The sequence below is a fragment of the Periplaneta americana genome, chromosome 9 (assembly GCF_040183065.1).
Source record: "Periplaneta americana isolate PAMFEO1 chromosome 9, P.americana_PAMFEO1_priV1, whole genome shotgun sequence".
NCBI classification, from domain to species: Eukaryota; Metazoa; Arthropoda; class Insecta; order Blattodea; family Blattidae; genus Periplaneta; species Periplaneta americana.
Genome location: NC_091125.1, coordinates 135,370,740 through 135,385,272, shown reverse-complemented (window position 1 = coordinate 135,385,272; position 14,533 = coordinate 135,370,740). Strand labels below are relative to the sequence as shown.

The following is a 14,533-nucleotide window of genomic DNA, read 5'->3' as shown; positions in this document are numbered from 1 at the left end:
TTAAATGCTTATTTAAACAGTGTTTAATTATTCTTTTATTAAATTAATTCAAGATGAAGGGAACAGATTTTGTTATATCTCTCCAACCATTATTTCATACTGAGTAACTGACTGGGCTAAAGCTAAATAAATAGATCGTATTACACCTCAAAGATCATAGCTAGTAAAATGTATATATAAATTATTTTCTTCTATTATAGTAAAGATAATCTAATTGTTTTTTGCTAACATAAGTTTTGGTCAATTTTAGAGCCCAATGTGTAATTATTATTTCACCTTTTCACAAGAAAGAATTTTAGAACATAAGCAAGGATTATTATTTAAACAGTGGTTAATGGAATAATTGGTTGTTCGATTGATGGAATGAATAGATTTGTGAATTGGTTGAAAGACAAGTGATATTTATGAACTCGTCGATTGATAAATGAGTGGATTAAAGAATTGGTTGATTGCTAAATAGATAGATTTATGAATTGGTTTCTGATGAATGCATGAATTTATAAATTTATTGGTTGATGGTGGATGGACGGATTACATCAGATGACGTCAATATAGCCTATTAGAAGAAAATCCCACAAATTATTAGGGAAAACACGGAAATTTTACTCCAAGCAAATAATGAGATACGTTTGAAAGTAAAACCCGAAAAAACGAAGAATAGTTCTATGATTATATCTGTCGTCGATTTGCAAATGAGGACATGTCCAAAATAATAAAGCGTTGGAAAATCGCAAAAACTATAACTAAGTTAATAAATTAAAATGTTAATTTTTTTATGCTCGACCATGCCGAAATGTACTAATTATACACCTGGTAGCAGTCCTTTAATGCATGTCATTAAAGCACACCTGCTCATTAAAGTACAGGTCTTCAGCCAATGATAACTCAGCTTACATGTGTTCAGCCAATGACAAGTCAGCTTTGTACCGTTATAAAACCGCAAGTATCGATTATTCTCGGATATACAATCGAAAGAGAATTAGCAAAAAGTCACGGAGGCTGGAAATCCAATACTGTCGCAGAAGGTTATGTTCTGTTACTATAATAATTAGCGTTAATTGTAAATAATATTCATATAAATTCAATTTGTCATCTCGTGTTTAACGGGATTACGTCAAGGTCAATGACATTATTGTTCCTCGGAAAAAAAATCAATACTTTCGCGTCTGCGCACATCTCACAATTCACGACCTAGAACAAGGTCACTTCCGATCTTGTCAGATACAAATAAAATGTATACATCTGAATACCGGTAATTTCAAGTTAGAAATATGGTCGAACTTAAAAAGTCGTATGAAACTCGCCTATAATGGTAATTAAGAAGCTCGTATGAAAATGATGAAACTCGCTTGCGCTCGTTTCATAAACATCCATACTCGCTTCTTAATTACTATCATTATAGGCTCGTTGCATAATGTACTATTTTCTAATTAGATCACTATGGGTACATACATTCAGGATCCATAAACATTTCAATTTTCTAAGTCTATTATTATTATTATTATTATTATTATTATTTTTTTTTTTTTGCGATTTCCCAACACTGTCATTTTGGACATGTCCGCTTTTGCAAATCGAAGACAGATGTCCCGTGACTAGAAGACACTACGAAATGGAAATATAAAAATTGGAAATTTATCCTTTAAAAAAGTGGAAAAATTCAAATATCCTGGAGCAAGAGTAACAAATATAAATGACAATAGAGAGGAAATAAAACGCAGAATAAATATGGGAAATTCCTGCTATTATTCGGTTAAGAAGCTTTTGTCATCCAGTCTGTTTTCAAAAAAAAACTTAAAATTAGAATTTATACAAGAGTTATATTACCTGTTTTCCTGTATGGTTGTGAAACTTAGACTCTTACTTTGAAAGAGAAGCAGAGATTAAGGGTGTTTGAGAATAAAGTACTTAGGAAAATATTTGGGCTAACGTAAGAGGGATGAAGTTATAGGAGAATGGAGAAAGTTACACAACACAGAACTGCACGCATTGTATTCTTCACCTGACGTAATTAGGAACATTAAATCCAGACGTTTGAAATGGGCAGGGCATGTAGCACGTAGGGGTGAATCCATAAATGCATATAGGAAGACCTGAGGGAAAAGACCTTTGGGGAGGCGGAGACGTAGATGGGAGGATAATATTAAAATGGATTTGAGGGAGGAGGGATATGATGCTAGGGACTGGATTAATCTTGCTCAGCAAACGGACCGATGATGGGCTTATGTGAGGGCGGCAATGAACCTTCGGGTTAGATTAGTGAAGGAATGGCTAGATGGATGAATAGATAGTGTGGGCTGTTGGATGGGTAGATGGAAGAATGGATGGATAGAATTACTTCCCTAAAGTTAAGAATTCGATCTCAGTCTGCCCTAGACTTCTCTAAAAGACCTACTAAGCTAGTTCGCTCTCTGCATGGTCAACTTCCAGAAATGTCATTATGCAATTCTCAGTTGTATAATTATGAAGGTTGCACAGGAATTATAGATCCTGCAAAAAGATAATATTGCAACGTCTGGTGGCTTGCACAGTTAGTGCGTTGTTACGTATGCAATGGAGCTGGAGTTTTACACGAATGAGGTGCTTTCTCTGTGAGGAAGTAGAGAGCAAAAACTAAGAGCATGATTCCTTATTTTCTCCAATTACGGTAACATGGTAATAATTGTTTTCCCAATCTGTCCAGTTGACAGTGTGTCTCGGTAATGAGTGGACTGTACTCTCTGCTGCGTGAAACGCGATGAAGTGTGTAGTGACGTAATGTACTCACTTGAGTATGAGAACAGGGGATGCGGGTTGCTGAAGTTGTTGCTCTTCATCCAGATGCACAGCGTGAAGTCGTGTAATGCCGGCATCTCCACTTGGTACCTCAAGAACTGAAATGTACAGTTAGGCAGTTATAAATTCATCACCCTCGTGATCATCATCATTTAATTACTGCGATAATTTTAGTTCTCAATTCCGTAACTTCCTTGATTAATAAACATTAGAAATACTGACTAGAAGGGGAAGTTCTTGCACATACAAAGTGAAGTAAAACATTATTTTTTAAGTAATTGATTAAATGGCGATCTTACTCGTGTTAATTATGTAAGCATGTGTGGTTTACAGCTGTTTCGATGCTACTTGACACCATCCTCAGAGCCTACTAGATCTCGGCGCTATCTCAACTTCGCTGCCTGTTGTGTAGGTGCGTTCGTGTGATGAAGAGTTGTGTCAAATAGTGTGTATGTTCTGAAATTGATCTGTGTGTTGAGAATTTGATCAGGGTGTGTTTTAGTGTGTCTGTATATTTCATATTGTTCTAGTGTCTTGAGTTTTTGGTTTTTGGATTGTGTCAACACACTAGAACAATATGAAATATACAGACACACTAAAACACACCCTAATCAAATTCTCAACACACAGATCAATTTCAGAACACACACACTATTTGACACAACACTTCATCACACGAACGCACCTACACAACAGGCAGCGAAGTTGAGATAGCGCCGAGATCTAGTAGGCTCTGAGGATGGTGTCAAGTAGCACCGAAACAGCTGTAAGTCACACATGCTTACATAATTAACACGAGTAAGATCGCCATTTAATCAATTACTTATAGTTCCTTGTCACAAAGTATTAGGGGCTGCAAGACAATAAACACCTTTAAGAACAGCTTAAAAGATAACCTTATTAGCATTTCACTCCAATCATACTGATTTAAACTATCACTGACTACATTGTTACTTTTTTCTTTAGACATCATCCTGATTGTGCTGTATTTTAATTGTCTCGTAATAATCTCTTTCTATTATCTAATATTATTTGAAATATATTAACATTCTATGTATTTTAGTTTAATTCTGCTACACAGTTTATTTCAGTGTTTAATTAATAGTTCATAGTATTTTGTTGTTTAATTTGTAAATAACTTTTGTATATATGTAACTCTCATCTAAATCAAATTGTTGGATTCTTTGTAAGTTCATGCATATGTATATACACTTTTTGCTGGTTGAGTGGAAGAGAAGGCCTTACGGCCTTAACTCTGCCAGCTAAAATAAATTATTATTATTATTATTATTATTATTATTATTATTATTATTATTATTATTATATTCAAGTGTTAAAAGTAGTGTACGAAAGATTCAACATGGATTACTTTTTAATCAGGCATGAATTCTTTAAGAGAGAAGCTCAAAAGTCACTAATAATATTTCTTTCTTTCATGGACGATGTTTTTTTTTAAATTCATAAACTTTGATAGCGTATTAGTACCTGAAAGGTCGACCATCGATCGGTAAAGGTTGACTAGGGCATAAAAGTTTTATATCTTGTAATGTTATATCCAAAGATTGTAATAATAATGGAGAAGTGCATCAATCTCGGTTAAAAATGTAGTAACCATAGATTACGAAAACGAAACTACGGTTAAAAAGTAACCATTGTTAAGATGGCGAAGAATGGGTAGAACGGAGAAAAATTCTCTCCGGCACCGGGACTCGAACCCGTGTTTCCAGCTTTACGTGCTGGCGCTTTATCCACCAAGCCACATCGGATTCAAGTTCCGATGCCGGATCGAATCCCTCTCAGTTTAAGTTCTACCTACTGTGTTCCCCTTGTTGGCCTACTCACGTGTACCGTGTTACAGCATATGTGACAGTAGACACAATGTCCAACCACAGTCTAATATATAGTCTACAGTCGCGAAGCTCAATACGTAGGGAATATGCATCCATAGATAGTTTCTAACCATTAGGATCGCTACTATCGCCTCATCACAGACTATGCGAAATAGTACCCTCAAGAACTCAAGCTTCGTGACTGTAGACTGTGGTCCAACCACTAGTACAGAGGTGCACTCATTATGAGTGACTAAGTGGCCGGGATCCGACGGGATGAGCGCGCCGTCTTGAATCACAAAGTGATTACTTACGCTTTAATATATTACTATAATGTACCGTAGCACATATAGAGTTTGAGTGCAGTAATTCTGCATGCAAAGCTGGAAACCTGGGTTCGAGTCCCTGTGCCGGAGAGAATTTTTCTCCGTTTACCGATTCTTCACCATATAGAAATTCAGAATTACTACATTGAAACTCCATATGTACTTCGGTACATCATAGTAATATACCATGGGTAAGGTGTAATTAGCCACCGGCGTTGCTCATTCGGCTAAGATTAAATGAAGGCTTCAGAGTCATAGTGGGCCAAGCGCCATTTATTGAAAACGGAGAAAGCAAGGGTTAAAGCTAAATGAATACAATAGTTTAATGAAGATTGACATATCACATAGTTTGAATGTGAATACCTTATTTTACTTGCTATATGTTTTCATTGAATTATGGTGATAACATCATTTTAACCCTTGTTTTCTACGGTTTTAGTAAATGGCGCTTGGCCCACTATGGTTCTGAACCTTTCAGATGTTGCATAATGATAATCAGAATTCTCATTCGCTTGTGAATTTGTCAATAAATTACCACTACTTGACCGTGAACATTCTTAAGTTTCAACTCGTTTTGTTTCATAATCTGAAAACTCTTCGTTTTAAGAGTGACTTATTGAGCCAAAATTATAATCATTAAATTTTTATGTCTATTTATTTACACATTTAGATGATTTTTTACATATTTATGTACGCGTTTAACAGTATGATACTACATAAAAATCCGGAATGTATTAATGAATTTTTGAAAGAATTATGCTTACCTGGATATAACCTCGTTGTGTGAGCGCCACTTTGTAGAGATTCTGCGCCGGCTTCACCTCGTTGATGAGACCGACAAGCCTCCTCTGCGCCCATGTCGGTTCTCCAAAATTTATCAATATAAACAATGTAGCCAATAGTTTTAATACTCTTTCCATCTTCGTGTTCTCTACATTATACTTGAATTGTCAATGCCATCACCAAACGCCATGCACTTGTTCTTCATGTGAAGGATAACTCTTGTCCACTCGTGTCAATCACTGATCTATCCCAGTTACGCAACGCCACCATTCTCTTGTCTTCTGAAGATCACTGATTATCCATTTCGTCGGTACGCCGTTCTCTCAGGCAAAGTTGTTAAGAAAAACTGTAATAAATAAAAAGAAATGTTTGGTATTAGATTTCGCTATCCACCAAATGAAATGTAAAATTTAATCAACTTATCTGTTCTGATAACTATGCCATAACCACTGCTTATGAAATCTCTTTAATTTTGTTACTCATTTACTATTTAATAAATTCTCGTGCTCTCTTTCATAACTAGACAGCGGGGAAAAAAATCAAATAAAAGCTATGTTTACGGTTTACAAGTATTGTACGCATAGACTATGGCATGAGGTGTGCACGCATCCCAAGTAGGTAGCTACAACACGGTACCGTCCGCAGAGAGCACCACGCGAACACCGAAAACAACTGCCACTCTGCGTTCTCATTCAGTTCTCTTCCTTACGTGAACAGAGAACATTGAGATACGTAAACATATTGAGCGTATTCCGAATCTCAGCGCTGAGCAATCCGATGGCATCACGGTGTTCCGAATATCACCGATGGCTTCACTGATGCTCCACCGGTGTCGCACCGGTGCCAACAGCTTGCAGAGGTGGTAGCAGTCTCCATCAGCCGCCATCAGTGAATCTGATTGGTTCTTGTATAGGGCGGGAATTAGCAGACGAATGACATCGTGCACTGTTGTGTCATGGCGGTGTGTTCTGCTGTATTGTTTGTAATGAGCACAACGTAAAAACAATATGTTAATGGCTTATGAGTGAACATGTCAACGGACCAGTTATTACTACCGGTTCAAGAAATAAATTGTTTATGCTCTCTTTTCTTTGAACGAGATGACAGTACGGAAATTTCGCAAAATTTTGCTAACGTAGCACAGACAACAACTCATACAGTCGCCATGACAGCCATCAATCCTTCCAGCAGTTTTGTTCCTAATTCGCTGCAGCGTGACGTCATTGTTGTCCATCGGTCCGGTGAGATTCGGAATACGTTGATTCTTCACTTGTGTTCAGTGAAGTGATCATAATGCCGAAGACATGTTAAAAAACATAGGGTGTATTCTTTAATACAAGAATATGGTGTCCACATTTTTAGTAGTGATACTGGTGAAACAATTAAGTATCGGTTATGTAAATGTTTTTAAATGTTATGTTTTATTTAACGACGCTCGCAACTGCAGAGGTTATATCAGCGTCGCCGGATGTGCCGGAATTTTGTCCCGCAGGAGTTCTTTTACATGCCAGTAAATCTACTGACATGAGCCTGTCGCATTTAAGCACACTTAAATGCCATCGACCTGATCCCGGGATCGAACCCGCAACCTTGGGCATAGAAGGCCAGCGCTATACCAACTCGTCAACCAGGTCGACTCGGTTATGTATGTGTGCATTAAAAAAGATAACAAAACAATCGATAGAACATCAATGTAATACACAGAAACACATGAAAAATGTTGCTCTATGTTAGAAGAAAATAAGGGTTCAAGTTCAAATTCCGCCTCAAATATGAAATATGACTTTTGCCAGGATTTGTGTGGAATGATGATAAGTTGCAATATTCCATTCAAAACGCTGGACAATCCTCACTTTAAAGTATTTATAGAAAAGTACACAAAATATGCCATTACAATAGTTAAATCAACGTACGACCAATATTCAGTGATTATTCCGCGTGTCAATTTACATCTCCCCCGGCCTATACCTGGACGCGCCTCTAGTGTACCTGCTGTGCTTACGTAAACAACCACCCTCTGACGAGACAAATTAGTCGCGTTGTAGTTACCTTCACATCCGAATGACTTTTTTTCCCGCTGTCCATTCATAACTTTCACAGATTCACGAGAAGCTGCTTCTAAAATATCTGCTTATAAATTGATTTTCATACTTATATTTAGCTGTAATGTCAATAAACTCAACAATTCAAACAATAACGTTACGAATGGATTTCAAGATTTTGTTTCAGAATAACTGATTAGAAATTTGATATCTTTTTTACGTACTTCGTCTGTATTGTGTTATAATACAGTTGTACAAAAAAATAACGTATGGTCTGGCCGCGAAACCAGGTGGCCCGGGTTCGAATCCCGGTCGGGGCAAGTTACCTGGTTGAGGTTTTTCCGGGGTTTTCCCTCAACCCAATATGAGCAAATGCTGGGTAACTTTCGGCGCTGGACCCCGGACTCATTTCACCGGCATTATCACCTTCATTTCATTCAGACGCTAAATAACCTATGTGTTGATAAAGCGTCGTAAAATAACCCAATAAAATAAAAATAACGTATGAAACTCGTTTATAATAGAGAGCAGGAAAGTGAGCTGCTGCCAAGAAGTCAAAAGGAGAATAGCATTTTTTTTAAATAATTTATTGATCGATCAGCGCATTTAGCGCTATACAGGTCATTTCTAAATAAAATATAAATACAATATATGACACTGAATTGAAGGCAGCCTAGATTGGGCTCCTCAATGAACAAAAATAATTGTTAATAAATAATTATTTACATAGGTTGGTGTGATGATAAATTTGTATTATAATATGAGGTCCATTGGAAGTCGGCTCTTGATTTTGGTGGGAAATGTGGACTTCCTTCCGAGAGAGTAGTGGATGGTGCCTGGTACATTTTCTAGGTTGTTATAGAACTTCTTAGCTTCTGAATGAATAAACTGTTTGATTGTGTCAATACCAGTTTCTCTGTGTAGTTGGCTGTTACGGACAAACCAAGGAGAATTGAGTGAAATTCGTAGGACTTTATTTTGCAATGACTGGATGTGTTTAATTTCACTTATTGCAGCTCCTCCCCAGATAGGACAGGCATAAAGTAGTAGAGGTTGTAATATTGGCAAAGGAAGCTTTTAATACGAAAGAAATATCTTCTGCGGACCTCAGGAGAAAGGACTGAGGCAGAGAATAGTGAAGTACCTCTTTACTAAATAAATACCCTTTAATTTTGTAGTAAAATAGTTATATTTCATGCGCATCATTTCCGGATATGTAGGCTCGGAGATTCTGAACGTTAATAAAATCCTCCCAATACTTTAAGAGAAATCGCTGTACACAGATAGAAAGATATCATTGTGAAAACTGCTGTGTCGGTATGAGAGATGCTAAAAATGTGTGTTTCCTTGAAACTGTCGTAATCTATTCTTCACAGCATCACAATACGCTCTGTTCATACTTCGTATAATGAGAAAGTAAACGCTACTATCGTAGCGGATAATGGAACGGAAATCAGCTTTCATTTAGCAGTTATATAAATTATTATAATGTAATAGAAAATGGTAGAGGGGAGTGGGACCTGGCTGAAAATCAAAGGGACCCTGGGCAGGTCCTGTGCTGTAACTGATTTATTAGCAACAAGAGAATCTTACGTAATACCGCTTGATGTCTGTGTGGGGAGTTATTAGACAGTTGACTGACGGCCAGTCAATCAATCATGAAACACCCTGAATTATTGATTGATCTGAATCAATTTATAGCCATATTAATACAACCAGTAATTGCTTACTCTACAATCAGTTCGAATGATGAACAGGCATCGTATGTACACACAAACTAAGTTTTACTTCGAATTTTTTAATTATGGTATTGATTACCGCTAGTTTGCAATGCATTAGTTTACTTTAGATAATCTCAGTTTGTATTTCGTTTCTATGCTTGTACGCACATACCTAATGTGGTGAAATAGTGTTATTCGCATTGGAGAATTAATAATAATAATAATAATAATAATAATAATAATTAAGCTGCGGATTTATGCCTATATGCCTATTTTAATCCTTAACCTGAAGGCGGAAGATTTTAGGTTACATATCCATTTTAAGACATTGTGAGTATTATATGCGAATTCTATAGTGCCTATAATTGCCTATTTCACTAGTAAATGCTTATAAATGCCTAAAAGTTGCCTAAATCTAGTAATGCCGCAGTTCTGAACTGTCAGTCAAGTTACAGCGAGCTCAGAATATGTGCGTCAGATACGTATGCAACATCCGACGATATGATCACATATCACCGTCCTTCGCAAGTCTATCGTCGCTCCGACTTAAAGAACGCAGAACTTTACACTCTTTGTCTTTACTCTTTCGAATTCTGCACACCTCAACACCAATTTACCTTTCGTCTCGTTTCTCTTATCTATACTCTAATCACGACGTAAATACCAGATCACTTATCTGTGGCACGCTAAGTATACCTCTTCAAAGAACATCTTGTTATTCATCATCTTTTACAGTATCTATCTCGCGTCAATGGAATTCCTTGTCACAAAGTATTAGGGGCTGCAAGACAATAAACACCTTTAAAAACAGCTTAAAAGATAACCTTATTAGCATTTCACTCCAATCATACTGATTTGAACTATCACTAACTACATTGTTACTTCTTTCTTTAGACATCATCCTGATAGTGCTGTATTTCAAAATTGTCTCATAATAATCTCTTTCTATTATCTAATATTATTTGAAATATATTAACATTCTATGTATTTTAGCTTAATTCTGCTACATAGTTTATTTCAGTGTTTAAATAGTTCATAGTATTTTGTTGTTTAATTCGTAAATAACTCTTGTATACATGTAACTCTCATCTAAATCAAATTGTTGAATTCTTTGTAAGTTCATGCATATGTATATATACTTTTTGCTGGTTGAATAGAAGAGAAGGCCTTACGGCCTTAACTCTAACAGCTAAAATAAATCATTATTATTATTATTATTATTATTATTATTATTATTATTATTATTATTATTATTATTATTATTATTATTATTATTATTATTATTATTATTATAAATATCCGTATTATATATTATACTTGAATTTACTGACCATTCTACCTATATTTTTTGAATCTGTAATTTGTTTCTTTTTTATCTGGCAGAGGGAAGTGATATAGAACTATCGATAATTCTGTGTGTTACGTTTTACTACCACCAGAGCGCGGAGACATCGAATAATTTAAAATCAACCAATAAGAAAAAAATGTATTTCGAAAGCCGCATGAATCATTGTGGTAGTTGACTAGGGTAGTTGTTTTAAACTGTGTATCCGTTTTGTGAGTTTGTGAATTGAGTATGGAGTTGAGTTTTCTGCTGTAATACGTGAAGTATACTGTGGAGATATACCAAAGAAAAAGTCATCAGAAGCCTGATTGGAAAATATATTGACATTACTGCGTTCCAACTGGTTTGGTCCCCAGCTGAGATTGGATCCCTGAAGAATTGCCCCATCACTTCATGTGAAGTGGAAGGGAGTTTCTCCCAATTTAAGAACATTCTTACAGACAACAGACATCAGTTCTCATTACAACATTGGGACGAATATTTAATTATTCACTGCCATAATGACATTCCTATTGAAAGTAGTGTATTATGCTACGCTATGGTCGTGTTAGCCATTAAGAATTAGAAATTTGTTAGTGTCTTTTTAAATGCCTATTTTGCCTGCCTATTTCAAGTGTTTTCATTGTCTAAAAATCCACAGCTTGATGATAATAATAATAATAATAATAATAATAATAATAATAATAATAATAATAATAATAATAATAATAATAACATGGGTTTATTAACAAAATATGATCACATGGTACGACAAGGATTCTCTTTATCACCTACCCTGTTCAACATCTACCTGGAGGTTTTAGTGAAGAACTGTTTTCAGAACATAGGAGAAGTGATAGGAGGAAGAAGAATAAAGTGTGTAAGATTTGCTGATGATATGGCGTTGTTAGCAGAAGAGGAGATGATACTAAGGGATATGCTACAGGAGCTAAATGACAACTGTGAGCAGTATGGAATGAAGATAAATGCCAACAAAACGAAGACCATGGTCGTAGGAAGAAAAGTAAAGAAGGTAAACTTGCGAATTCTAAATGAGACAGTAGAGCAAGTAGACAGCTTCAAATACTTGGGGTGTACTATAAGCAGTAACATGAGCTGCTGCCAAGAAGTAAAAAGGAGGATAGCAGTGGCAAAGCAAGCTTTTAATAGAAAAAGGAGCATCTTCTGCGGACCTCTGGAGGAAGAACTAAGGAAGAGACTAGTGAAGTGCTTTGTGTGGAATGTAGCATTGTATGGAGCAGAAACATGGACATTAGGACGAAGTGAAGAAAAGCGAATAGAAGGATTTGAACTGGATATGGAGAAGGATGGAGCGTGTGAAATGGACAGACAGAGTAAGAAATGAAGCTGTGTTGGAAAGAGTGCATGAAGAAAAAATGATGCTGAAACTGATCAGAAAGAGGAAAAGGAAATGGCTGGGTCACTGGTTGAGAAGAAACTGCCTACTGGAGGAGGAATGGTGAACGAGAGAAGAGTTCGGGTCAGAAGAAGATATCAGATGATAGGCGAGATTAAGTTATATGGAACATATGGAAAGACAAAGAGAAAGGCAGAAAATAGGAAAGACTGGAGAATGCTGGGTTTGCAGAGAAAAACCTGCCCTTAGGCAGAACACTATGCCCCTGGTAGAGGGGCAGAGAAGGCCTGACGGCCTTATCTCTACCAGGTTAAATAAATAAATCTATACTACTATACTATGAATGAAATGAATGAATAGTACCCATCTACCTACCACAGAGCCTTAGTAAGATTTTTTCACACCCTGTATATATTAAAGTCGTGCAAGCTGAACGAATCAGCGATTTGTTTAACTAAAAGCATAATAAATTCGATTTGATATTCTCCTGCCATCCACGGATCGGGTTTTCAGTCGATAGCGTCAAGAACGGCAACTTAAAAAAGGGCATAAAGCTAGAAAGTGATTTCAATTAACCTACTTAATTCTTCTCAGCGAACTGGATTTGGTATTATTTGTAGGTGTAGATCAAACCGAAACTAGATGTAAGAGAAAAAAGGTGCAGTCGTGAAAAGAAAGTTAACGCACAGCTGTAATACGCAACACAACATGTCTCTTCATTCTCGACGGATGAAATAGACACAATCATATTTTATTACGTCTGGTATGATTTAAGACTTTGACTGGGTGCAGTGCGATGCAAACATTTTCACCAATTATAGGTGTACAATAGGAGAAGAAGTTAATTAGTCTTAAGTTGGGAATGGATTTCGTAACCAGTGTTGTTGGTTCTTTTTGTTTCTTTTGCTGTTGTTGCCCAGAGCTGCTAATACTGTTTAATAATATCCACATTATTTTTTTTTGTTTCAAAACTCTCCGATATAGTCTAAAAATATCCGCCTATAGCTTGAAATAGGGCTAAAAACAGACAGTCCATGAAGAACCATGATCGATCAGCCGGCTGCTGGCCTCACGTCCACATGCCAAAGCAGAGGTGGACGATCATCCAACCAGAATGGAGGTATCGTGTGGTTAACATGTTGATCCCGCCCCCCCCCAGCCATTATAGCAGCCTTTCCTAACCGAATTTCGTTACCAATCGTAACTCCTCAAGTGCATCACGACGCTGGGTGGGCACCGGTCACATACACTGGCCGAAATTTCATGAGAAAATTTCTTCCCCCACGAGGACTCAAACCACCGCGCATTCCGTAACGCGAGTCCTAGGCAGGATGCCGACGCCACGACGCGGAAATATTCTTGGGTATACGAATTGTTATTTCAGAATTAGCAAAATGTGGCATTTCCTTATTATTTCTTAAAATAATGCACACTAATGCCTAATATAATGTCAAATTGTCCATAAAAGTGATGCATATTACTATTGACAAACGAAAATTTGTTATGACAACGCATATCAAATGTGTTGATGAATTATCTGCTTATCTATCTGTCTGTTTGTCTATCTATCTATCTATCTATCTATCTATCTATCTATCTATCTATCTATCTATCTAGTCCACATCTGTGGAGTAACGGTTAGCGCGTCTGGCCGCGAAACCAGGTGGCCCGGGTTCGATTCCCGGTTGGGGCAAGTTACCTGGTTGAAGCTTATTCCGGGGGTTTCCCTCAACCGAATATGAGTAAATACTGGTTAACTATCGGTGCTGGATCCCGGACTTATTTCACCTTCATGTCATTCAGACGCTACATAACCTAAGATGTTGATAAAGCGTCGTAAAATAAACCTACTAAAATAAAAAATCTGTTAATCTGTCTATATGCCTATCTATCTATCTATCTATCTATCTATCTATCTATCTATCTATCTATCTATCTATCTATCTATCTATCTATCTATCTATCTATCTATCTATCTATCTATCTATCTATCTATCTATCTATCTATCTATCTATCTATCTATCTATCTATCTATCTATCTATCTATCTATCTATCTATCTATCTATCTATCTATCTATCTATCTATCTATCTATCTATCTATCTATCTATCTATCTATCTATCTATCTATCTATCTATCTATCTATCTACCTATGTCTGTCTTATCTTAGGCCTATCTTATCTTATCTATCTAATCTGTCTAATTCTCTGTCTGTCTGTCTACCTACCTACCTGTTTTTTTGTTTACATGTTTGTTCGTTTACTTATTTACTTGTTTTGGAGATTATTAAAACTTTGGCTTATGAGGCTCATTTTCGGACCTATTTCATCCTCACAGCATGTGAGGGAATGAA

General features: G+C 36.4%; 2 protein-coding genes across 22 annotated transcripts in view; one reads left to right on the top strand and one right to left on the bottom strand.

The window, feature by feature from the left end:
- The window catches only part of LOC138706539 (coiled-coil domain-containing protein AGAP005037), a 1,408,895-nt gene that overhangs the window by 1,148,485 nt on the left and 245,877 nt on the right, over positions 1-14,533 (top strand). The window lies entirely within an intron of this gene.
- LOC138706542 (sushi, von Willebrand factor type A, EGF and pentraxin domain-containing protein 1-like) overlaps positions 1-14,533 on the bottom strand; it is a 53,282-nt gene that overhangs the window by 35,218 nt on the left and 3,531 nt on the right. Inside the window, exons 2-3 of the mRNA XM_069835967.1 lie at positions 5,695-6,059; positions 2,768-2,873 (exon numbers count right to left, since the gene is read on the bottom strand). Coding sequence (XP_069692068.1) covers positions 2,768-2,873; positions 5,695-5,850 — 262 coding nt within the window. The 5' untranslated portion in view covers positions 5,851-6,059. The remainder of the gene's footprint in view (positions 1-2,767; positions 2,874-5,694; positions 6,060-14,533) is intronic.